Source organism: Mauremys mutica, chromosome 3 (assembly GCF_020497125.1).
Source record: "Mauremys mutica isolate MM-2020 ecotype Southern chromosome 3, ASM2049712v1, whole genome shotgun sequence".
Classification (NCBI taxonomy): domain Eukaryota; kingdom Metazoa; phylum Chordata; order Testudines; family Geoemydidae; genus Mauremys; species Mauremys mutica.
The window spans coordinates 37,036,317-37,062,856 of NC_059074.1; the positions used below are offsets into that span (position 1 = coordinate 37,036,317).

At 40.2% G+C, this 26,540-nt stretch overlaps 1 protein-coding gene across 2 annotated transcripts in view; it reads right to left on the bottom strand.

Annotated features, from left to right (window-relative positions):
- Positions 1 to 5,420: 5,420 nt before the first annotated feature.
- Positions 5,421 to 26,540, bottom strand: part of TRAPPC12 (trafficking protein particle complex subunit 12) — a 93,527-nt gene continuing 72,407 nt past the window's right edge. The window contains exons 8-13 of one of the 2 annotated variants that reach the window (XM_045010009.1): positions 21,364 to 21,437; positions 16,059 to 16,112; positions 13,764 to 13,862; positions 8,554 to 8,654; positions 7,681 to 7,768; positions 5,421 to 6,240 (exon numbers count right to left, since the gene is read on the bottom strand). In XM_045010009.1, coding sequence (XP_044865944.1) covers positions 5,998 to 6,240; positions 7,681 to 7,768; positions 8,554 to 8,654; positions 13,764 to 13,862; positions 16,059 to 16,112; positions 21,364 to 21,437 — 659 coding nt within the window. In that variant the 3' untranslated portion in view covers positions 5,421 to 5,997. The remainder of the gene's footprint in view (positions 6,241 to 7,680; positions 7,769 to 8,553; positions 8,655 to 13,763; positions 13,863 to 16,058; positions 16,113 to 21,363; positions 21,438 to 26,540) is intronic. The other variant, XM_045010010.1, reaches the window with a different exon arrangement.

Below are 26,540 nucleotides of genomic sequence, written 5' to 3' on the forward strand. Positions count from 1 at the left end.
AGCCATTCCTTTACTGTTTGGTTCCTAAAATGTCTTAATCTGGGCATCAGTAGGAAGGTCTTTAGTGATGCACTGACTGTAGTTTGCAAACCACTGTCTTTGTGGAACACTGTTTTTTATAATACCATTGACTCATCACCCTTGTTTTTGGGGTTAATGTAATTACTAGATGTAATAAGAACTGTGGGAGAAGATTCAGTAGGTGGAGGTTTTTTGTTCTGTTCCTTAATGCTTGCTTCCCCTGCAGCAAGTCTCTGTGGAATACCCATACTATTCAGAAACACCAGCTTTTGTTTTATACGTTCTTATCCTAGATGACAATAACTGATGTACCTTACCAGCACTTACTGCAAGTAGATATTTCAAATTAATAAATATTCTACATTTTGCTCACCTTGGTGGCAATGTGGGACCCTGGACACTCTCTCATTTAGCAGAAATGGCCCCAAACAGTAAAGTTTGGCTCTGGACTCAGATTTTCCTCAAGGATCACAGATGATGGGACACAGAAAATTTTAGTTTAGGCCCCATTTCATGGACATCCTTCCCCCTATCTCAAATGATGCAGGCAGTTACAAACTGACCATATTATTAAATGGAGTGAAGGGAAGTTATCTGATGGATTTACTAACTATAAATAAAGTCAAGTGGCTAAATTACAAAGATGAGGTTGAGCAGCCCTGGTTTGTATTGGAGGAGGGAGTAAGTTCTGAAGTTTGCCACTAGAGTGTGCACCGGCTTTTGAAGTGTGTGCTCAGACCCTGCTCTTCGAACAATGGATTTAAAAAATGCGTCGGAAATTACCATACATTGTGCAGCTTTTATCTTTACTTTTTCATTTTAAGATTGACAGGTTTGTTTTTTTTAAGGCCAGAGGATGTTTCTCACCACCCTCCCCCCACACTAGTTTCCACATTGCCCGTCCCCTATTGTTACAGGTAATTTACAATCCACATTTGATGGTTTTAGACTGGACTCCTGTTACTAACAGTGACTTTTATTTGTAATTTGGAACATCTGCAAATGATTGCACAGAGCCCTGGCTGGATCAAATGTTGATCCAGAATATCCTGGATAATGCAGCAATCAGACCCCCTCCTTTTTTTTCTTTTAATCCTTCTCTAACACTGTGATTGTGACCATTTCACCCATTCCATTGAGATAAGAATCTCTGATCTTGTAATCCTCAAACTGACTTGAAGAGCTGAGTAGGAAAGCAGCTTTCTACTATAATTACCCGAAAGTTAGCCAGCCCTGGATCTTGTTTGCATTCATAAGAACATAAGAACATAAGAAAGGCCGTACCGGGTCAGACCAAAGATCCATCTAGCCCAGTATCTGTCTACCGACAGTGGCCAATGCCAGGTGCCCCTGAGGGAGTGAACCTAACAGGCAATGATCAAGTGATCTCTCTCCTGCCATCCATCTCCATCCAATTCAGTAAGAGAATCTCCATCCTCTGACGAACAGAGGCTAGGGACACCATTCTTACCCATCCTGGCTAATAGCCATTTATGGACTTAGCCACCATGAATTCAGTGTTGTTGAACTGCGATACCTATTTTAATACTTATGCTGCTACTACTATGTAAATGAGCAAGTGTCTTGCTACTTACAGTACATCAATCACAACCACTGATTTCTATGTAAGGGTGAAGAGTGGTATCTTCTGGCACTTTGTTATAGTAGATTGTTCTTTCATCCAGTAGCTCACATCCTGTCTCAGAAACCTTTCTAGTCAGTCATTCTGGGGGCTCCTTGTAACAGCCGGGATAATAGCAGCTGAGTAGCTAGCACCTTGAGATATATAGGCACATGACTGATATGTTGCCACCTGCATTCTGTATGGTATGTCTACATGTTAAATTTTTAGTCATTTTTAACATGCTGATCAACATGATTTTAAGTTCTAGTAAAAAGGTAATAATAATTGGAGATATACCAATCTCCTAGAACTGGAAGGGACCTTGAAAGGTCATCGAGTCCAGCTCCCTGCCTTCACTAGCAGGACCAATTTTTGCCCCAGATCCCTAAGTGGCCTCCTCAAGGATTGAACTCACAACCCTGGGTTTAGCAGGTCAATGCTCAAACCACTGAGCTATCCCTCCCCCTTAGAGTCAGGGCACAAAGTTTATGGCTGCAGCTAACGTTAAATATGATGGAAAAACTGTGGGTCCAGGAACAAATCTTTATGTAGTGTATACAGTACTACTCACAATCATGTTAGTTAGATGTATAAAATCACAACTAAAAATTCAAGTGCAGATATACTCTATGGGTTAAATTCACCCCTACACAGAGAGCCCATACACAGCTTATGCCTTATTTTGGGGACTTAGATTGTAAACAGTTTAGATCAAGGATCATCTTTTTATGTTTATGGGGCCTCAATACAGGAGTCCCTATGAGCTACTGTAATACAAATATACTTGATTGCCCTTCAACCTGTCCATTTTTGGATGGCCAATTTGCTGTAGGCCTCATGGAAGAAGTGGATGTTGAAGAGAGATTTGCAGGAGGAAAGGATAGAAACTTACATCTGTTCAGGATGGACATTCCATGCATAATGTATCTGTTTGAATGTGTGAAATAAATCGAAGCATATTTAAAAACTGTTAAGGCAACGTTATGCTTGAGATTTTAACAATATAAAAGTCAATTTATTCCAAGCTATACTTTTCTACATCCTCCAAAAACTTGTCCAGATGACACATCATGCTGGAGGGAAGGTGGAATTCTGCCTTCATTTACACTCAGGAAACCTCAGGATTGCCTGGGTATCACCAAGGGCAAAATTTAGCCATATGACATTAAAGTTAACACCATATATAGCTATTAAAAATCCGAGATGTGTTCTGTATGGCTGAGATATGGGGAACTCCGAGGCTACTAAGCTGTATGCATGTAAAATCTCAACCATATTGCAACACTGACAATTTCTTGCATTTTGTAACCAGTTAATTTAAATAGATTCTGCAGTAATACTCAGATCCACTTTCTAAATTTTAAAATGTAATTAAATATTCTGTAAGTTTACCAACTATATCATTTAATGGCTCATTGAGTTTAGAGGTCTTACAGTCCAAGTTTCCTCAATAACACTTATCAGAATAAAGACTTCTGGTAATAAAAAACATAGAAAACATGCTGAAATTGCATTTGTGCAATAGGCAGTGAATCTGCGTTTAAAGTGATTTGTGTCGGGGGGGTCTCCGGTTACATAATAAGAAAAAGAAAAGCTGGGTAATGAAAAAAAAACATTTTGCAGGCAATTTATCGTACGCTTCAGAAGATCTTCAGTGTTTTGTTTTTTTAAAGTTTGATTCCTCAAGTAGGACACAATCGGATTCTCTGTTGCCTCCCTGTACCTTGTTGTAGTCCTTTACATTAGTGCCAAGTGAGTGTAAGATGCTACAAAATCAGAACATTAGCCATTTACTCCCATTTTGCACTGGTACAAATTACTACAGCAAAGTGCAGGGCGATGGTGAATCTGGTCCATAGTAGTTGAAGATAGCAAAGACCTATTCAGGCCTCCTAAAAGTGCACTTATAGTTGCACGAGAGACAATATCAGATACTAAACTGATGCTACACTTGATTTTAAGCAAAATGTCAAGAGAAACTGTGTCTCACAATAATGTAAATTGAGCTATTTAATTGGAATTGCTTTCTGCTGTCTTCCATGTCTACAAGGAAAATGTGTGATAGAAATATATCCTAGTTACATACCTGTCTAAGAGAAATATTAAACACAAGAAAAGGGGATCAGGTAGGGAAGAGTGGGCATATAATAAAATTATACTGAGGACAGTATTCTCTTGGGTTTCACTCAACAACATCTTGGGCCAGACCCTCATCTGCTGTAAACTACACTGACTTCAATTGAGTAATGACAATATACTCAAGTTGAGGATCTGCCCCATAGTCTTTATATTACATTTAAAATTATAGCAATATGTTGTACTTATCAAAAAGAGATATAAACTACCAATAGTTTTCATCTCACTGTGCTAAAATACTTGCCAACCTCCCCCCCCCCCTCCACCCCCAGGTGGCTCTTAAATAAGTGTTAGCAATGATATCTCATAACTAGTTTAACTGAATGCATATCCTTCTTGGACTAGTTGGGTTCAGATTCAGCTGTGGAACACTGACCTTAAACCACAGAAGTCCTATAGAGATTTAATTTTTTTAAACTTTTGGAAGCATGGCTATCCATCGTATCAACATACCAATAACTTAAGGGAGAAATAACAGCATTCTAGAATAATGGGCCCAAACTCTTAGCTATACAGCTGTTATTGTGCTGACAAAGTTTTCAAAAGTGATCAGTGATTATAGATACCTCAGTATTTGGCTGCCCAACTTGGACACCTCAGAGAGGTCTGATTTTCAGAGGTGAACACTTAGAAGTTTCTCAAAATCAGGTCTCTTTAGGGTGCGCCTCAAGTTGGACATCTCAAAAAACAAAAAAAACGCCATCTTACTAGCTGGCCTTAAAATGTAGGCCTGTACTGTTTACAAGCACTGAGATATCACAGTGGTAGGCGTAGTATAAAAACCTGACTAGAAGACGTGGTGTTGAACCCTGGTAGCTCGAGACTGCACATTGTCCCAGTGCAGTAATTCATGATGATAGGCCACTCCAACTGCTGCAAGAGAATCTTACTCCTGACCATTACTGTGCTTGAGCACAATGTATAGCTCTCTCTATTTTGTCCTACAGATTAATAGAGTATCTGGATTGATTCTCTATCAAACAGAGATAAATTAAGGGATGGCAGTGGTTCTCCTGTTGATCCAGAGATCTCATTTGAAAGTATAGGGTTTTAAATACTGGATTAAAAAATGAAACAATCAACTGCGAGTGCACAAATATGAGGAATTGAGTTTATTGGCTTTGGAGGGTGGGGACATACACACTAGAAGATGCTGAAAGCGAATCTGCATTCAGGATTTAACTTTTATGATAAATGCTATTTCTACAATGAGAAGTCCTTGTGGCACCTTTATTTGGGCATAAGCTTTCATGGGCTAGAACCCACTTCACTGAATGCATGAAGTGAAAAATACAGAAGCAGGTATAAATACATGGAAGGATGGGAGTTGCTTTACCAAGTGTGAGGTCAGTCTAACGAGATAAATCAATTAACAGCAGGATACCAAGGGAGGAAAAACAACTTTTGAAGTGGTAAGAGAGTGGCCCATTACAGACAGTTCCCCCAATACTAATTTCTCCCTACCGTTACTCACACCTTCTTGTCAACTGTCTGTAATGGGCCACTCTCTTACCACTTCAAGAGTTATTTTTCATCCCTTGGTATCCTGCTGTTAACTGATTTATCTCGTTAGACTGACCTCACACTTGGTAAAGCAATCCTCACCCTTTCATGTATTTATACCTGCCGCTGTATTTTTCACTTCATGCATCCGATGAAGTGGGTTCTAGCCCACGAAAGCTTATGCCCAAATAAATTTGTTAGTCTCTAAGGTGCCACAAGAACTCCTCGTTGTTTTTGCTGATACAGACTAACACGGGTACCACTCTGAAAAGTGTTACTTGTACAGATATCCTCTGGAACCCTTAGCCATGTTATGAGACTTGATAATGTCATATTTCTCCCCTAATCACTGAAGAATTTATAATAATAACCAACAATAACAACCATCAAGAAAAGTCAGCTCAAACGTGTCACTCCTAAAAAAGGAATCCATCTGAGTAAATGTGACTGTGGGTACTACAGTTAGGAATAACCGTAAATAGTAACAGACTTGCAGAGATGAAGCTGGCTACAGATCAGCACAAAATCCCAATAGTGACAGGCAAGGATTATTGTTCCAGACCATGTAGATAGTGTAGTAATTCTGCCATATGTTCATAATTAAAGAGATTTTATTTCATTTCATTCATAAGAGGAACATTTACATATTAGCGAGAGTATGTACAATTTTAAAAATTAGTCTTTCATTAAAAAAATTGGTAGATGAAAACAAACTATCCTAACTTGAGACACTGAGTGTTAAAGCTATCACCCTCTTTGACAGCTACAGCCTCAAGCAGTGCTTGCTTCTTCTGCATACTGCGGGATGACTCCAATTCATACATAGTTGTCAAATTGAAAAGAACACTCTCATGTAGGTAGTGTTTAGGGTCCTGCTGAACCATTCCTTCCAACTGCCGGAGGGAATCCTTCAATTTTCCCAGATAAAGCAAACAAACAGCTGCATTGTTATTAGCCTAGAGAAAAAGATTATAAATATATATTGAGTCTGGAGTCAAACCAAATTTAATAAGTCTTCACTTTTTTTTTTTTGGTGTGCATATAATTGCAATTGTTGAAATATATTATTTAGCCTACAATTCAATTCTTTTATCCTTGGCATTGGGAGCTTGGTTACTTTCAGTGTCTATCCCATACCAAAACTGGCTGACCTCCAACATCTGAAGTTCTAAAAGACAGAAGAATCCAAGCTGGAATTCAGATTGGTAAAAGGACTCAATAGATAATGTTAAAAGTGAGCTGAAAGTGGTTTCAGATAACACATTTGTCCTTGAATCCTCCTGCCAATTATTCTAGTTTTACACTTACATATTCCTATTTTTAAAAATGTCCTTCTCTCCCCTGCAGCTACATGAAACATAGATGCAAACAAGGGAAACTGATTTACTGAAACTGACTTTTAAGTCAATGGGTAGATTCACTAGCTAGGGCAGTCCAAATAAATCCCAAATGCTCATCAGGTTCCATATCCTGTTCATTAGAGCAAAATGTATTAAGTAACACAAGGTACAAAAGAGACAAAAGTAATATGAAATGCTTAGCAATGGAGACTTTCACACTTTCTGAAAGCTGGGGATGGGGGAGGACACAATCCTCTTCCCTAAGAAGCTCTGCAGGTCTCCCACAAATGAGGGGAAGCTGTCTCTATTTATAGCAGGTGGTGTTTGTAGCCTGCAGTCACATGACTCCAAGCATGTGCTCCCTGAACTTGGTTCCCTCAGTCTTAAAGGGGCCTGGGAACATGGCACTGGGGACACATGCTTGTGCCCAGGATCAGCATACTGATACATCCCTAGAATCAGAGAGCTGCCAAATATACAAGTAAACAAGATGAAAAAAATTGACAATTCTTCTGTAATGTCTTTCAGTGATAAGAATTTTAGGCTCTGATTTACAGCTGGCTATATATGAGCAGACCCATGTGCATGCACAGATGCAGTTGCAGGATCAGGAGCCTTTAGTGTTATTTCTAAAAATAGTAATTAAAATGGGTTAAAAAAGTGTGATTTTTCAAGCTGATAGTGTCCCTTTAATACTGATGACAAATTATTTCCCCATATATTGGCAACTGCCATTTTGTTTTCCAGTATGTACCTCTAACAAAACAAAGCCAATATATAAAAGCCCTCATTGAGCCCCCTTAACGTGTAACCCATTACAATGCATGCAGTAAACAATCATGCTCTTCAGGTAAACTGGTCCTGCCTTCCCCTACCCATCCCTTTGTTTTTATTTGTATCTTATCTTTATGTATAGAGAAAGCTCTTTGGAGCAGGGACCATATCTCATTTTTCTATAAAGCTCCAAGCACCTTTTGGGTGCTATCTAAATCTAACGGATAAGCTATGACAGAACCACTCAGGTGTCAATTCAATGTAGCAAATCTGGAGTCTTACCACAGCATTTGCAGGGTCAATCCTTAAAATTTCCGTGAAGGCTCTGTGAGCTTCTGCAAAGTTATTCTGACCAAGATGGAGAAATGCTCTAGAAAGTAAGTGACATGTGAGTCAGTTATCCAGAAAAACCTAAGGTGATAATACATTTCAAATGGAACTGAGATCACTTTTTATTTTTCCTCTTATAGATGTGAGAGTTTTTGACATTTGCTCTTCACAGTGTAATCATGAGCCAGCTGTGAGACACCAATTTACAGACAAATGAAGTGACACTTCAGATCACTGGCCACTTCAGATATTGTGCCACCAAAGCAATGCTTTTCTATATTTGTTATTAAAATGCAGAGAGTCATCTTAAAATAATTTCTCTATGAAACAAGTGTTATATCTGTTTCCAGAACACACTTGTAGTAGTATTTTACTTGTCAAAACATATTTAGCCAATATGATAAACACCAAAAACTGAGGACTCCATCATGCAATCTGATTTACTAGTGCATACGTTGGCACCCGTTTGAAGCTAACAAGTGTTGGGTCTGCACTAGCAAATCTATTTGCAAGATCAGAATCCAAAAGAGCTTCTTTGTTCCTAAAAGTATATATTGAAAAAATAGGGTAAAATATGCAATGCTTTGAAGAATGAGAAAAAACTTTGTAAAATCAACTCTTGTAATTAAAGAGTTTCAAGCCACGATGACTACACCAAGTAATACAGATCATATGGTGTACATGCCATTCAGTTTCACTTCTGACAGATGTAGTTACATAAAAGAGCAAGAAAGAGAAAGATACTCTCAAGTGTACTTTAAAACTCACAATGCACATTTTGCAAAATCATATTTTTAAATTTAATTTAGCTCTTAAATTATCTACCTGTTCATTAAAACCATAATTTGGTACTGTAGTCCATCCCATTTCTGACTCATTTTCTCAACATCTTGAAAATATTTTTCTGCTGTTTTTATATCTCCAATCTGGATGACAAAAATCACAAGAAAGTTAGGACAATGCATGAGAAAGACCCATTCAAATGATATCTTCATGGGACATCCTTCCACAAAGAACCAAAATGTGAAAACATATGAAGTATTAAAGTAACTGGCATCATAATTGTACCTCTCCGATTAGTCATTATTCACTGTGAATGGACTAAAGCCATTATCAAGGCAGACTTTTACAATTCCTCATTAAGCTCACAGAAGTGAATAAAAAAAATTACATACAGTGTCCTCTTCCCTAAGGCCCTGGTTCTTAAACTGGGCTCAGTGGAACATTAGAATATTATGTAGTGGTGGTTTTGTCTCCTCATTTCTAAGTGCTTTGACAGGTGTCCAGGGTCTCCATTGTAAAGAAAATCCCAGAGGTTTGCAAAACTAGCTGGAAATGAGAAGATAGCAGAGCTACCTCGAATAGCTACTACACAAGAGAGGAAACAGAATCACTCTTAAAAGCCAGGAGCTGCCAATCATAAGCGAGACGGCACATGGTAACCAGGTAGCTTGTGGAAGACCCATTCTTCAGATGACCATCCCACCTATGAACAGAGGAGACCAAGTCCCCTCCCGAGCAATCACCCCACAGCCAGAGACTAGAGAACAACCCCCCGCCACTGCTGCTACCGAGAGAAAAATACCAGGTAGAGAAGCCACTTAGGGCTTGGCTACACTGGAGAGTTGCAGCGCTGGTGGAGGCTTTACAGTGCTGCAACTTAGTAACTGTCCACACCTGCAAGGCACATCCAGCGCTGCAACTCCCTGGCTGCAGCGCTGGCTGTACACCTGGTCTGCTTGGGGTATAATGAGTGCAGTGCTGGTGATGCAGCGCTGCTTGTCAAGTGTGGCCACACACCAGCGCTGTTATTGGCCTCCAGGGTATTAGGAAATATCCCAGAATGCTTTTAACTAAATTACTCTCTTTGTTATGTTATGATGCCTCTCTTTGTTTTGTTATGAACTCGGGGCTCCGGGAGCTGCTTATCTAAAAAACAAACAGCTCTTGTTTGCTGTGATCAATCTGTAACTGACTGTGAACAATCAATTGAGATAACCCACTACCATGCTGTGAATGAGGCAGGCAGGGGGATGAGTGTTTGCTTGAGGAGAGAAACAGCAGGGAGGAGGGGGAGAAAGGGAGTCTGTTGGAGCAGCTGCTTATCTGGTCTGCAGGCTATTTGCAGTTAAGAGTAAATGAGGGGTTGAGGAAATTTTCAGAATTTGCAAGGCAGGGAGCTGACACACAGTGTCGGCTCCAAAAATCCACTCTCTCTCTCTCCCCCGCTCCCTGTCACACTCCACCCCGCCCCCCTCTTTTGAAAAGCACATTGCTGCCACTTGAACGCTGGGATAGCTGCCCATAATGCACCGCTCCCAACAGCGCTGCAAATGCGGCCACACTGCAGTGCTGGTAGCTGTGAGTGTGGCCACACACCAGCGCTTTCCCTACACAGCTGTACCTCCCAGTGCTGCACATCTGCAAGTGTAGCCAAGCCCTTAGAAGAGTCTCAGTGAGGGTACTGGGGAAGGTGGTGAATTCAGAAGTATCGGGCTAGATGATAAAGGGGGTGCATGGGTAGAAGGAGTGATGGATTTGGGAACTGTCAGAAAACAGAACTGATTTTTTTTTGGGAGGGTGTTCAAGGTGTGAAGTGAATCAAATGTCACAGTTTTTAAAGTTATGAGTGACTATTTTAGGAAATAAGCTTTTCTTCTCTTTTAGCAAAAATATGGTAGTTTACAAAACTTGTTATCATGAACAATTCTTATTTCTTACCTGTATCTCAGCATTCAAGTCTCTGAATAATATACAATTACTATACATAAACTATTAATTTATAAGTGCCTTTACTCCATTAAACAAATGGAAAATATTTATCCCTTTTGCTTTTCCAGGATATTTGACATACAAGAATCAGTTTAAATTACTCCTAGAATTTTAACCATTTAAAATTACTTCCCAAGCCTCTGGATTTTATTTAATTAATTCAGGAATTGCAGTCACTTTTTCTGAGCTAATTTAACTATTAGGATTATTAATGCTTCCAAATTAACATGAAAACCCTTGTTAGCCTCAAATAATCAAACCCATGGTTAATGTTCCTCCAATGTAAGCTGCACTGCCTAACTGAATTATTTTTCAGAAAATTTTTAGGGGCTATTTTTAAATCCCCTTTGCTGTAATCTATTTCAGAGACTGGGGTAAAAATAGACACAGAACAACATAAAAGCACTGGTTTGTATATTAGACAGTAATTTCACTTTTCAAGTCCTTTGATGGAGTTATTCAAATAGCAAAGAAGGGTCGGCTAGCAAGTAGATTCAGAGTACTTTAGGAGCATAAAATGAAATACTGATGACCAAACCATCTTCACTGTTTCTTCCTAACCTATCAGTCTGAATTTGTCTCTGATGTGTCTCAAGTGGTTGCTGACAGCTTTACTCACATTACCTCTTAAAGCATCTTGGGGATAGACTGGGGCCTTTTCTGCTTTTTCCGAATCTCTCCCCTCATTTATATGATGGTAGCTACTGAAGGCCTCATTCAAAATCAGGGCTTCACTGTGCTAGGTGCTCTATGAATGCATGGGAAGACATGATTCCTGCTCTAAGACGCTCATAACAAATTAAAGAGAAGTGACATTTGGAAGGTGAAGGATATAGGTAATATCAGACAGAAAACACCACACACACTATTTTGTATACTTAAAAAGAAAATTAAAAACCCTTCAGCTATACCTCACTGCCCCTGAAACAATACATTCTTGTAGGCATTATAGAAGAATTGGGTCTGGTGAGAAAATTGAAGTAAGAGAGAGTATACAACACTTGGCTTATCCTTATGCCAATGTTACGTCTCACAAGACTCCACCCTCCACTTCATTTTCATAGCACTTCTTCACTAGTCACATCTAGAAATTCACCACTGCATTACTTCACACTCAGGAGTTGAATTCTACTCCCAAAATATCTTTGGGACTTTCATAAATGGATAAAATCTGGCTCATTGTGCCTCTTCTGGTTGCAATTCATGGCTAATAGAACAGTTTGAGACTACTTGGGAATCCCTTGCACTGTTTTTCTGCGAAAGCATGAGGCTTGAGTTCTGAAAAGCTCCCTTTGCCTTTCTCCTCAGTTTCTGCAAAAGGTTTTTGTCGTCTTCTCATGGAGTTTGCCTGTTCTAGGGTTCAAACATGCTAGACAGCTGACACCTACACATGCTGACTCCCTACTCCTCGTTGCTGCACCTCTCTCTGAGTTCACACCCCTCTTAGTTTTGTTTACATGCTCAGTGACTGCTTCTTTTGACATCAAATTCCTCTATCAGTTGCTTAGCACTCTCCAGATGGAATTTGTTGCTATTAAATTTCAGACCAGTCTACCCTCTCTCAATGAGGTTTTATACTTATTTTCATAAACAGGCAATTTGAATTCTTCTTTTATTCTTCTATTTAAAACTACCAAATAAAAACAGGAGATATTGCCAAGCAATAAAGACATTTTCCCTGACACACCAGGCCAAAGAACTATTTGCATTTAGAAGTGGTGTTTTCATTAGCTATTGTCCAGGGTTATGTCAGCAAGCCAACAGGAGCCTTAGGCTTTATTTTCCATTCTGCTACGCTATGAGGAAAGGTCCAGTTCTGGCAGTAAAGACACTAATTCAAATAATCCCATGTCATAGCCAACCATCAAGGAGGATGACAACTTGACAGGATTCCCTTCAGAGCCTGTTAACACCACTCTTTAAGTTGGATGGACAGATTGCTCTTCAGAGACAGGGGGAAGTCTACGCCCACTCTCTCGAGGTTGAGAGTGTTAATGCAGTCACTGATGCATCAGAGAGAAAGACTCCAGGAGCAGGAAGTGATCTCTGCTTTGTCACATGACAGTGCCAAGTAAAGCAACCAGGCTGGCTGATTGATTTTTCTATTATGACCCAGAATTATCAATGATGTGAACTTTGAGTAGCTTTACTCATAGTTATACCTTTCTTTAACACACATAATTAGTAGAAGTTGTCTATAATTAATGTACTTTTATATTTCTCAATTTTATAGGAATTTCACTTTAACGTTCTGATCAATTCTGATTCAGAAAAAACCTTCAACCACCACCACCACATTTCTACTGAATGATCAACTATGTTGAAATAAAATTCCTGCTAGAAAAATTGAAAATTCCATAATTGGATTTGTTTGAATGACAACCTATATGATTTCAAACAAACAATAATAATTTAATTATCTTTCATCCAAGTAAAAAGAAACCCCAAATAGAATAGTTTAATTTTATAGCCTTAGCACCACAGACAAGAAGAAATTTTATAAATAAATATATCATTTAAGCACTAATATTTTCTTTATTAATAAAAGAGAAAGTCTGAAGTGTTTAACATTAGGGAATGTTACAAACCCATTCTTTATGGATTTGTGGGATACGAAATATTAGGACTTCAATTTTCATCAGATTACTATGTAGCATAGTAATAAGAGATCCTTTTTTGAAAAACAACGTAATATTGCAACAGTATTTAATAGATGTAATCTACACAGCCATATGCACACTATTTGTACACATGAAACACTGCTGGCTTTTCTCTCCACAATGGAAATAATGCCATGGCAAAAGGAAGGTGAGGAAATTCTCACATGGCTTTTGGATTAAGATGTTTAGGAGCAGTTTGATTAAACACCAGAAGCCTGTATGGGTTTGAAGAAGAGGGAAATTAGATTTGGGGTGAAATCCTGGCCCCAATAAAGTCTGTGGGAATTTTGCTATAGACTCTAGTTGGATCAGGATCTCACCCTTTGAACGGATATAATTACTAGGTGTAATTTCCATAGCGTCATCTTTGTTAGATAATGTAATTAAGTTTGATTCACCACTGTAAATACTTTACATTTTCTAATCTAGTCAAATGTTTCATGGTAGAAACTCTGTTTTATCTTATTTTAAAGCCTCTACTACATTTAGATTACCATATATATATATGCCTAATGAGAATAAGAACAGAGTTTTAAATACAGCAATTACTCATTACATTACTGTCAACAACGTTACTTAGCATATTCAGAGTAACACATATACCTGAAGAAAAATCCTTCCAATTCCACTCAACAGCTGAGGTTCCTGTTCTGGGTAATATTTGATGACTGTGTGATACGCATCTACAGCAAGCACATAGTCCTAAAGGGGAAAAAAAGCACATGACTAGATTTTTAAGCTCAGCATTCACTCATTGTTTTACGTACGCTGTTTTTAAAAAGTGTGCGAGCAGTAAACAGATATTGATGAGAACAGGTACAGAATTAAAATCATTGCAAAAGTTTAATGTTAATGGAATTTCCTCCCAACATGGTAGTGCTAGCTGCTGACTATTCTAACCTTCTGACTATTCAGTTCTATTGGAAATGTACACTACAGCCAGTGATAAAGTGGCAGATTTTTCTTTACATTTCTTTTTCCAATTGGATCACGTCTCTCCTCAGCAAAATTACCAACAGAACCTGACCATTTACTCTTCAGCTTCCAATAATGTTTTAGGACGGCATTTTCAAAAGCACCTAAGTGAGTTAAGAGCACAAGTGCCATTTAGTCTAAATCAATGGGGATTATGCACCCAAGTGATTTAGGCACTTCTGAAAATTCCATGTGTAAATTGTAATACAAGGACTTCTAGTGCGATGCTCAGAATCAAAACCATATCAGAGACTAAGGGGCACAGCCTGCTCTTTCCAGGCTGTACACAAGCATCTCAAGACAGCTGGCATACACTCTGCCTAGCAGCCTACCATTTTGTTTTGTTTTGCCTCTTGAAGGTGCTCTAATCTCTGCAAGTTTTAATGCTGAAAAGCAACAGGGGTCACTTTTTCCCCTAACTTACTTGGAAAAAACGCCGCAGGCATTTCTTCTGCCTTCTCCTCTACTCCATAACTGATGGGAGATAATGTGAACTTTGTTATGTTTTCTTATGGCTATATTTAAAATGACTAAGCCCCTCCTATTTCTGACCCAGATCACCACCTGTAATAATCCAATTTTGCAGTAACAAAAATCAAGAGATCTTCAATTGCAAACAATTTGCAAACTGTGACTATAATTTATTAACAATGATAAATGTATAATATTTAATAACGGACATATTTAGAGCTCTTGTTGTCACTCGGATGCACCATGTCATACTAAATGTTACTGTATCAATATTGGCTGCCCCAGAAGTTCAAAAATCCAACAGACTGACCCTAAAAAAGTCAGGTGGTTTTATTTGGTCTGCCCTCTTTTGAACTCCCCCTTCCATCAATGTGTGGGTGATATTTACACTGTTGAGAACTCTCACAAATTTTAAAACTTGAGTGAGCACGTGTGGATACAGGTTAACACTTCTCAAGTGCTGCTAGACTGCCTCCCCACAATTCTTCCCCCACCTCCAATATCCAGATAGGCAGAAAAGTTCTCCCACAAATCAATGGGAAATAATTCATAGAGCAGCTCAACTTATTGCAGTGCTAAGAATCATGGGATGTGTACCCAGAAGTCTTTGTGCCACACATGAGTGCATGCTGCCGCTTGAATATTATTTTGCTTTGTGGCTGCTCCACCTTGAGCTATGCTAACTTCAGAGGAATAACTTGAAGGTAGAGAACTTGAGTTAACTCTTCGGTGAAGAGACAAAGCAGTCTGTCACTTCATATGTCTAAAGGGACAATTACATGTAACCAATTACACATAATATAAACGCAACAGTAAAACAAATGGGATGTTATACTAATTCACTTTTAAATGCAATATTTTACAACATAAAATAATTTCAGTAATTACTCTGCGGTCATTACCCTAAATTTTTACATATATATAGTTTTTCACCCCACATCAGTATGAGCAGGGTTGGAAACCACAATCTTCAGATCCAAAGCACAGACCTCCTCCACTTCAGCTAAGAGAGTAAGTGGTAGGAGGAAAGCATGCTGTTATCTGTATGAGGGCTAGCCCATGCAGGGAGACACCACACACACAGTTAGTGGGTTACAGAAATGGAAGGCTGGACATCAGGGTAACTGGTTTGTATTCCTGGTTCTGGGAGCAGATTCTGGCGTAGCGGTTACAGAGAGCATAACCTAATGAAACAATGCCCCTGCTTGGGACATATGTAGGGTTGTATTCTGGGTGTAAAAGGATGAGTCGCTAACACTTCAGCTAAAGAACCACACCTCTTTGCATGAATGCAGTAGCAGAATCATTAATCTGTGTGGCTTACCCAATACACTATGGCACAAAGCCACACTGCACTAGTGTTAGTTATACAGGCACCTCATTTGACAGGTTCCTTCTGGAAGACTATGTTGCAAAATGGATAAACTTAGCTCTGTCATATTAGAAACTTACTTGTGTTTCATTCTCAGCTCTGCCTGAAGCGGGCTTGTGTAAGCTCCCAGTTATCTGTGCAAATTGTGAAGGACAGTTACCCTCCCGTACGATATGAAATCTTGGCTTATAATAAGGGTCGAGAAGGGTACAGAAACGTTAACAGCAGACACTGGAAGCGTTAGGACTAGAACTCATAATCTTGGGGCTTAAAAGGTTCATGCACCTTCCACTAAACTATAAAACATAAGTAGGCAGTTCTCTCTCTCACACATTGCTTCCTAAAAAAAAAAATCACATGAAGGCTGAAGATTTTTGCATCATCATGAGAATGCCTGTAGGAGGGGACAAATTTGCATTACACATGATAAATTTATGAGAATGGGCAACACCGTGTTAAATTTTAATAACTTTTGAATCAAGTACTATTTAGATGTAAACCTAGATAGACTTACTCATGTAAATAGTCCCAATGAATCCAATCTGGCTATTTGCGCGAAGAAGAGTAAAATATGTTTCTTGTACTTAAATGCATCTGTATTTGTATTAAATAATCTTTGCAGGTTGTTTAAAATTTGTGATTTATTTTAAATCCGAATAATTTAAATATGATCTTTAGTTCATTGGAGGTAGGAACAAATGTTCATGCTCAGTGGTATGCTGGGATCAGGTACAGAAACTAGAGACTAATAATCACCTTTCGTTTTTGCACCCTAAACTGGTCATTAGGATTAGTCTTGAGAAACTGGTCCTGAGAAAGGAGGATATGAATAACTTTCTTAAAAAGGAAAAAAAAACTTGCCCTTTTCCCTCTCTGTAGTACTTGTGTAGTGGCTGTGAAAACAGAGTTTCACAGTGTTATGAATCCAGAAGATAGTACTACAGCATAATTAAAGCAAGAGAGAGGACAATTAATGCTGTCTGTCTTTTAAATCAGAACAGAATCCAAATCAGAAGAAAGTCCTTAGACATCAGACTCTTGCGTCACTAGTATAGATTGCTGTCTTCCCTTCCTCCCCACATCTTTTAATTGCAGTAGACCCAGATACCCCTCCCACCCCTGATAAAAAAATCTCTTCTGGTTTTGGTTCTATTAGCAGAAAACTATTCAAAAGTGGGTACAATTCTGAATAAATAAGTTCTTATGTTCTTTATATGTTTTAAAATATAGCACTTGCTTTTAATTAGAGTGCATCTATATTATACATAGGGATGTCATTTAAGAGTTTATTTTTCAGTGAGTTAACACATTTGGTAAGACTGCAAAAGTTTGGGATGGAACTTTTAAAAAATTAAAATGTTTCAGGTTGACTTAGTAAAAATGCAATGCAGATTTTGTGTGTGTGTGTGTGCAATCAATCAGATTGCTGAAAGGAGGTAATGCACAGCATTAGTTGGATCTGGAATGAATGCTCCCTCATGCTGCTACATTCAGTAGTCTAGATATGATGAAGACAGGAGAAAGATAATTCCGTATCTGAGGAAGAATGTCAAGTGGTTAGAGCAGTGGTTTTCAAACTGCGGGTTGTGACCCAGTACTGAGTTGAGGAATATAAGACATTGGGTCAGCACCGCTGACCGAGCCGTTAAAAGACCCTACGGTGGTGCTGTCCGGCTAAGGCGGGCTAGTCCCTACCTGTTCTGACACTGTGCTGGACCCGGAAGCAGCCAGCAGCAGGTCCGACTCTTAGGCAGGGGGGCCACAGAGCTCTGTGTGCTGCCCCCACCCCGAGCACCGGCTCCACACTCCCACTGGCTGGGAACCAGCCAATGGGAGCTGGGGGGCAGTGCCTACAGGTGAGAGCCACACGGAGCTGCTTGCGCACCTCCGCCTAGGAGCTGGACCTGCTGCGGCCACTTCTGGGGCGCAGCGTGGTCCATGGTGCCAGGACAGCCATGAAGCCTGCCTTAGCACCTCCACTGCGCTGCTGACCGGGAGATGGCTGAGGTAAGCCCGTGCCCCAACCCTGCACACCAATCTCCTCTGCCCCAACCCTGAGCCCTCCACAAATGCAGAGCCCCTCCCTGCACCCCAAACCCCTCATCCCTGGCCCCACCCCAGAGCCTGCACCCCAGGCCAGAGCCCTGACCCCCTCTCGCACTCCAACCATCTGCCCCAGCCCTGAGCCCCTCCCAAATCCCTCATCCCCAGCTCCACAGAGTCACAGGCATCAACAGTTTTCTATAACTGGGTAGCCAGAAGAAAAGTTTGAAAACCACTCGATTAGAGGACTAGCCTTGGGTAAAGGAGACCCAGGTTCAATTCTCTGTTCCACCACAGGCTTCCTGTGTGATCTTGGGTCACTTCTTTGTGCCTCAAATCACCACCTGTAAAATAGTATTCTTTTCTACCTAACAAGGCTATTAGTGAGGTGCTCATGTGGCCATGTAAGGACAGAACTCCATGGGTCGCGTAAGTTTTCCTTTCAGGATGGTCAAGAAGAATGACACTGAGGGGAATTTATTGGGTTTAATCTTTAAGGCTGGGTTTATTAAAAGAGCCTAAAGGTGTTAGGCACCCAACTCCCATGGAAACTAATTATTTTAGGCTCCTTTGACAATCCTAACCTTAAAGATAATCTATAATTATATTTCAACAAATACTAGTTAACTTTTCTAGCCAAAGGAAAAGGTTAATAAAATGTACAGCTGGAAATTAGTCCATGTTTTTTACACCAAGTTACAGGGAATATTATTATAGTTCAGTAAATAATAATTATTATTATCATCATCAGCAATCTACCCAACAGCACAAATGATTCAACACAGTCCTTCAGAATCAACACAGAATTATATCCCAATATAATATATTGTCACTAGATGGCGATAGATTGCACTGACTCAGTTCAGAATTTGTTTATTCATTACACCGGAAAATAAAAAGCTTCAAAACTGAATGATATATTTTACAATGAATACTCCTCTAGAAGTATATTACATACAACTGATATCTCTTACAGATATCTGAAGCTTTGTGTAATTAATTTTCTCAAAAAATGCTGATCCTCAAAAAAGACCATATTTAAAAATCATTATTTGAAGAAATAATTTGTTATCAATTAAAGCAGAAGGCAGAGATGAATATATGAGCATTGTGTGTTATTAAGACTGTTTTAACATTTGGGAACATTTAAAGGAAAAAATAAACAAGAAGCCAATTTACCTCTGTCAGAGGGTTTGTGGCATATACAGTACAGATTATCTTCACCTTTTGTCCTGATTTTAATTGCAATATGACTTATGTTTGAAAATTGCTCTTAAAAGATTCTGACTCTTATAAGGCAGTTCTTGAAAATTATGTGCATCATGGGAAGGCACATGCAACATATTCAAGGCCAAGTTTAATACAGGTAATGGCTATGTTGGGGTTCAATAGCAACATGTATTATTATGCGGAAAATCTGAATTCTGGAAACAATCTTGGAATTCTAGTTTCCTAGATTGAGAGTTATAATACAGATTGTGAATACCCTGGGTTTTGAGAAATGCAGGAAGGAGAATGAGTTGCAGTTCCCTTGAAGCAACCTTGTCAGAAACACTGATGACTGGCTTAGAAGTTGGAGTTCATGCCACTACTGAAGTGAGAAGAAAATACCACAAAAAGGACGAAAGGGGAACAGAAACAGGAATGGGATATAGAAGCAGAAAAGACGAGGAGTGCAGAAGTGACTAAAGGAGATATAAGGAGCTTGGGGAAAAAATCAGTATAGTTACAAGCAAAGTTACTGTATAACTAGTTGGAAGCCTGCAGTGTTTGTTAACTATATTTCTTTAACTGGATATTTTTATACTCCAGTTATAGATTTAAGTTTGGGATGAAGATTAATTTTTTTCCTACCTGCATTTCAAAAAGGAGAGTTTTCTGAAAACTGACCGTGTCTCAGGATTCTGATTCAAAAGACTTGTTTGCTTTAAAGACAGAATGGGGCTTCCTTCTGACCACCCTGATTTGCTATGCTGTTGTATTTACATAAGAGGGAATAGTGCTGATCTCACTCTAACTATTCTGAATATATATTTCCATCTCCTGGGATCCTCATAAGAGCAAAATGCTGAATTTTAAGGCAGGCTCTGGGCAACTGACACTTTCATACCTATACATTATTTGAGACATTATTTCAGTGTTAAAAACATCAAGAAAACAAGGCTTACGAGTAGCTTATTCAGCTTTATCGAAAGCCATATTCAGGAATGATGTTGGGCAACTAGGATCATAAGAACGGCCATACTGGGTCAGCCCTGGATCAGACCATGTGGCACAGTATCCCATCTTCCAGCAGTGTCCAATGCCAGATGCTTCAGAAGGAATGAACAGAACAGGCAACTGTCAAGGTATCCACCTCCCCTGTTGTCCACTCACAACTTCTGGCAGTCAGTCAGAGGCTAAGGAAACCCAGAGCATGGGTTGCATCCCTGACCATTTATGGACCTATCCTCCATGAACTTATCTAATTCTGTTTTGAACCCTGTTACACTTTGGGATGTTGTGAAGGCCAAAACTATAACAGGGTTCAACGCTAGGAATATGGAGAAGTTCAGAGCCTGGTCTGTGAGAGGTTATAGTGCGGATAGTGTTGCTCTGGGGTTTTGATGCTAATTGATCCATAAAGTAGCTTTAAGATCTGCGTTGAGGCAGTCCATTGCTCTTGCCACAAGCTTAGCACGGGGGCATCCCTATTCCCATGGCAATGAGGTCTACTTTGGAAGAAGTTTGTTGTTCCCTCTTTCTGAATGCAAGGCGAAGCTGCTGCACAAAATGGAGTAAGATGGCTTACAGGAGGGGGAAAAAAACCAGGCAAAAAACAGACAACTCCTCTCTGACTGTTCCTACCATTTCAGCTATAGGAGACTAAAAACTCCAGAGTCAGAATCTTGTTGCATAGACATATGGACAAGGCAGAAAATGTATTTGGATGTCTCGAGTCTTTGTCACACACAAAGCCTACAGTATCATTACTGTGTGCTACTAGAGTAACATTCCTAGTATATAGTTTGAGAAAGACAGAGAGCATATAATTGATTTTAATTACAGTATTTAGTTAAGTGTTTGAAAAATTCAATTTAAAAATGCAAATTCTGTATTGTTATTGCATGTGCTCTGAAATGATTTCAAAAGAAATAAGTGTAGATATGGTCCTAAAGAATATTGCTGCAAGTGGTTATCTATTAAATAAGTAATTACTAAGTCTAATTAATTCTTCACTAAGCTAAACCTTGTACAGTCAGGTAGTCTTCCCCTATCCATGCACCGGTAATTCTCTTGCACTTTCTCTGACATTGTATTCTAGTATATACGGTAACTCTGCAGTTATTGCCACCCACGTACCTTCATCATTAGCAGACAGTTTGCCATGGAGTACATCACCCGGCCCAGACGTGACCTCCACAGCTCAACAGAGGCTACAAAATAAGAGCAGCTTGTGAATGTGCACAAATAAATTAGAGGTTCTTTCTAGCCATCAATTATTGGTCCTATGAATTCTGATTTAAAAGATTCCCCTTGTTAACATCACTGGGCTTTAGCATAGAATTTTTAATTCTTTGCCACGCCGTACTGTCAGATAGAAAATACTGCCTCTCTCAAAGGGACTAGTTTGATTGGTTCTAGGAATAGAATATCTGCATAAATGATGCAACGATGCAAAAGCAACAGACAACCTTTCAGCTTTTAGTTCAGGCAACATATTAAATACTAAAAGAAGCCACACATTTTCTAAGATCAGAACAAAAGATACATAGAAACATCTAAATAATTATTACCATCAGCATACAATTGTGTAATTTATGGGATTAAATTTAATCAGCTAAAAACCCAAACATAGGGTGAAATCTCATCTCAAAGCCAGAACATGCAGGGTCAGAGCTCACTGAGTCTGGGACTATATGTGTTTGCCTCTGGCTTAGTGATATGGTGGAAAAATTTGCCGAGCCTGTCTGTCTTCTCTGCGCTCCTGGAGCTTGCAGGCTTTAAAGGCTGCAGCAGCAGATTTCTCATTCCCTTGGTTTGAGACAGACTCATGATGTTGTAAGAGAATGGTTCTCCTTATGTATCCACTGTCACAGGGACCATAGATCAGCAGAGCCGTGCAAATCTGAGGATATCCGCTTTATATCTTCAGACCATGTTTGTGGATCACGGATCGGATGCAGATACAAATTTTGTATCCATGCAGGGCTCTATAGATCAGTACTAGAAATAAAATTAGTCTTTTGTTCCTCAAAAATAGACATCAGGGGTATTAATCTGGTACATGATTGATTTTGAATTAATTATTTGAAAACAGATATTACGGCTCACCCTGACAATCAACTCTCAGAGTCGCTGTACTGCAGTTGGAGAGACAGGAAAAAAAAGGGGGTTGCAACAGAACAATGATAACTCTTTGTTCTTGTGTAGCAATAAAGGGGTCTGTTATAAAAACCATGGCGGGTTACAGAGAGTTAATTTTCTTTAATGATTTACAAATGCCATTCATTACAGGTAATAAAAGCTTGGTGAGACAGGTACAAAATATAACTTTGTGTTCTAGACACATTAAAAACTGAGTGCATAGTTTTGTCTCCAAGATTGGACCTGGTATTTAATTTATAATAGCTTCCTTAGTCATAGCTCTCTTATATCATTCAGCAGCATAAGTCATATTTTAGACATTTTCCACCCCAAGTTCATGTAAAACATGTATTGCCATAACTGGGAGTGCCTTGCATACCATGAGAGGACATTCTACCCCCTGTTTTCTACCTTTTGTTTCTTTCTGAGCCCATGGCAGAAACAGGGCAGTGTTAAATAACTCTTCCTAATTATGTTACCATCCCATTTTTGAAGCAAATTTAGGTTTGTCAAGTGCATTTCCTGATGTTTTTGTGCTTGTGTTGTCTCTAAATGTTAATATTAAAAAAATCTGGGGTTACATTGGTCTGAGTTCAAGTTAGGTGATTGGAAATTAGGCTATTATGTAGCTCATACCATATCTCAAACTTATTGTGATGTGTTTAAAAAAAGAATGCATTTGATTATAGTTTATTGTTTTGTGTTGTGATGTTACTTGGTTATAAAGAACACTTTCTGTTATAGCTGGCACTATTAAGATATATATGTGGTAGCCAGGACAGGCACAGAGTAAAGTAAAAACAGCAGCGAATGAGAACTTTCAAATATGCTGGAAAATGTCACCTAGATGGCTGCATGCATTTCTACAGCTGCTCAATACACAGAAGACAATGGGAGTTTTTGCACATTAAGCAGCCACAAGCTCAGGCCCAGTAAGTCCGAAGGATGAACAAATATGCAAGATGCACCAAAAGGACACTCAGGAGGCATTCTTATTGCTGGCAGCAAGGGGCTAAAGAATGACATGGGAAAACAAAAAATAGAAACCCAATACCCGATGATTATTATCTGTAACTCTGTAGTAGAAATGACAGTAACTCACCTTGCAAGCCCTTGCTGCTACACTATCAATCTGAACATTCCATCTTAATGGTTATTAATTTAGGCTCTGATTGTACAGTGGCTCTATGCTCTGAACTGCCATTCATTTCAATGGGAGTTCTGTGCGTGGTGCAGCTGCAGACTTTGTTCCTTATAGAAAACAAACGTGCTGCCAGGCAAATGGTGCAGTGCTAAATCTCTCCTCCTACTGAACAATTGGAAAATGAGACGTTCTGCTCCACACTAGAGAAGATGCATGTAATGGGCTGGTTGGTGCAGCACCTACTCACACTGGCAATAAGGAAATTACTCCCCAGACATAATCCTCATAATGAATTAAGGTTCTCTTCAGCCACAGTTAATAAGGTTTGTTTCAGCTAGATTTTCCACCAAAATATAGTTTCCTGCAGCTCAAAGTGCAGCACAGGGGCATATAGGGAGCAGAGCCGACCGAACCTATCAGGCAACAGCAGCCAACAATCCCCGCAAGCATACCCAGGGCCCTTTGGCAGTGTTAGGCAGATAGGCAGTTGTAGTCCAAGCACAGCAGCATCTCTCCCAGCTGCTCAGCAACTCCCTCCCCTGGTTCCTGCTGATAACCTCTTTTTAGCTCTTCCTCCTGCTGAGCTGAGCACAGCTCTAAAGGCAATTGCAAACACAGTGGCGCAGAGCAAGGAGCTAGTTACTTGCAGGTGAAAGGGGCAGCTTTTAGGGGATGGAGCTAGTAAGCGGCTAGGACAGAAGTCTCTGCGTATGTGACAAAAAGCAGCCAGTCTTTTAGAGGGAGGGTGGGGAATAGCAAAAAGGCCTGGGGAAAATGAGGAGGGAATCCATGTGGGAGAAAGTCATCGGGTGGAAAAGAGTGAAACCCTATGAAGGAAGCCAGGTATGGGGAGGGAACAGAAGGTGAAAACAGAGCCACATAGAAAGAGAAGGAGCTTCATTTTTTTCAAATAATTTGAGCAAACGGCGAGTGTTGTGTACGAATTTTTGTGAAAGGTGAAGATTTCTTTCTGCTTTTTGGTCTTGTCCTCAGAAAAAAGTAAATTTAATATTCACCAGAATACATATGCAAATATCTGGCTGCTAGGTGCTTGCACATGCCCTCTCTTCCCCCTAAAAGGCACTTAGCGTATGTAGAGATTTGTCTAAAGCAAAATTTCACATTGGTTGGCAACTATACCCAAACTGATTTATTCTCTTCCCACCCTAATGGTAGACAATGATTTCCTAGACCCTCTAGGGGAACAGTATCCTGGAGGAATATTAACCAGGTTAACTCATAGATTGTTGGCAGTGGCAGAAAGACTTTTGGCTTCTTGTGATAGGACGTTTTAACCCCTAGCTTGCTGGACACGATAAGGGGTTCATCTGCCCCGTTACAGTGCCTAAAAAGTCACGTCAGGTAAAATGTTCAAGTGCACTTAAATGACGTAGGTGCCTAAGTCCCATTTTTCTAAAAAGTGACTAAGGTTGCCACTTCTGAGGTACATAATACTTGGCACATCCAGGATGATCCTCAGCCCATAAAACTTGAAAGCTGGAGTGTACTGAGCACCCTTGCATATTTATTGGGGCGGCTACCTCATAAAAAAAGATAACGCTTGGATGTCTAAGCTAGCCAATGGGAGAGGCTAACGAGAGGGGTGTGTCCTAAGCCCTGCTCCTCTGACAAAGTTAGGTGCCTAAGTCCAGGAGGCGCTTGTGTCCTGCTTGCAATACTCTCATGCTGTCAGATGACATAAGTGTCTAAGTGGTTCCTTGCAGGAAATGCTGGAGGAGGTGGTGATGGTACCTCCCTTATAATTTTTAGCCCAGTGGTTAGAACACTTACCCAGGATGTGGAAGACCTGGGCTCAAATCTTACTCTGCTTGATGAGTGAAAGGGTTTAAGCAGGGGCCTCTCATCTCTCAGAAGTGTGTCCTAACTATTGTGACAAAGTTCCTGCTCTACCTTGGTGGGTCCTATGCTTATTTGAGGATTTTGCTAGCCTCAGAGATCTTCCTGTGTTGGATCAGGAGTTGGGAGGTTTTGGGGGGAACCCGGGCCCGCCCTCTGCTCTGAGTTCCAGCCCAGGGCCCGGTGGATTGCAGCTGTCTAGAGTGCCTCCTGTAACAGCTGCATGACGGCTACAACTCCCTGGGCTACTTCCCCATGGCCCCCTCCAAACACCTTCTTTATCCTCACCACAGGACCTTCCCTCCTGGTGTCTGATAATGCTTGTACTCCTCAGTCCTCCAGCAGCACACCCACACCCTCTCCCTCTCCCTCTCCCTCTCCCTCTCCGCTCCTTGTGCCTCTTGCTCCCAGCTCCTCACACGCGCACCACAAACTGAAGTGAGCTCCCTTTTAAACCCACATGCCCTGATTAGCCTGCCTTAATTGATTCTAGCAGCTTCTTGATTGGCTGCAGGTGTTCTAATCAGCCTGTCTGCCTTAATTGTTTCCAGAAAGTTCCTGATTGTTCTGGAACCTTCCCTGTTACCTTACCCAGGGAAAGGGGACCTACTTAACCTGGGGCTAATGTATCTGCCTTCGATCACTCTCCTGTAGCCATCTGGCCTGACCCTGTCACACTATCGGATTAAGGGATAGTCTGATGTGGGGCTCCCTCAGTCTCTCCTGTTGAAGCAGTTCCACTTTATATTAATATTTACATAATCATAGGGCCAGAAAGAGAAAGTGCAAATGAGACTATAGGCCAGTGGTTAGGGCACCCACCTGGGGAGACCCAAGATCCTGTCCCCCAGCTCCAATCACTCTTTCACTATATATCCAACTTCAGCAGGAGAGATTGAGGATACTCCACATCAGAATATCCCATAGCTCAATGGTTAGAACACCCTCCTGAGAGATATGAGACCCCTGTTTAAATCCAGTATCCCCATCAAGCAGAAGGATGTCTCCCACATCCCAGGAAAGTGCTCTAACCACTGTGCTAAATGTTATAAGGGAGGCAGCAGCACCACCACCACTTCCCACTCTTCCAGCTGGATTCTGAAAAGTCCCCATCCATTTAGCATGCTCTCAGCACGCTTACCAGGCTGGGCCCAGCAGGAGAGAGAGACAT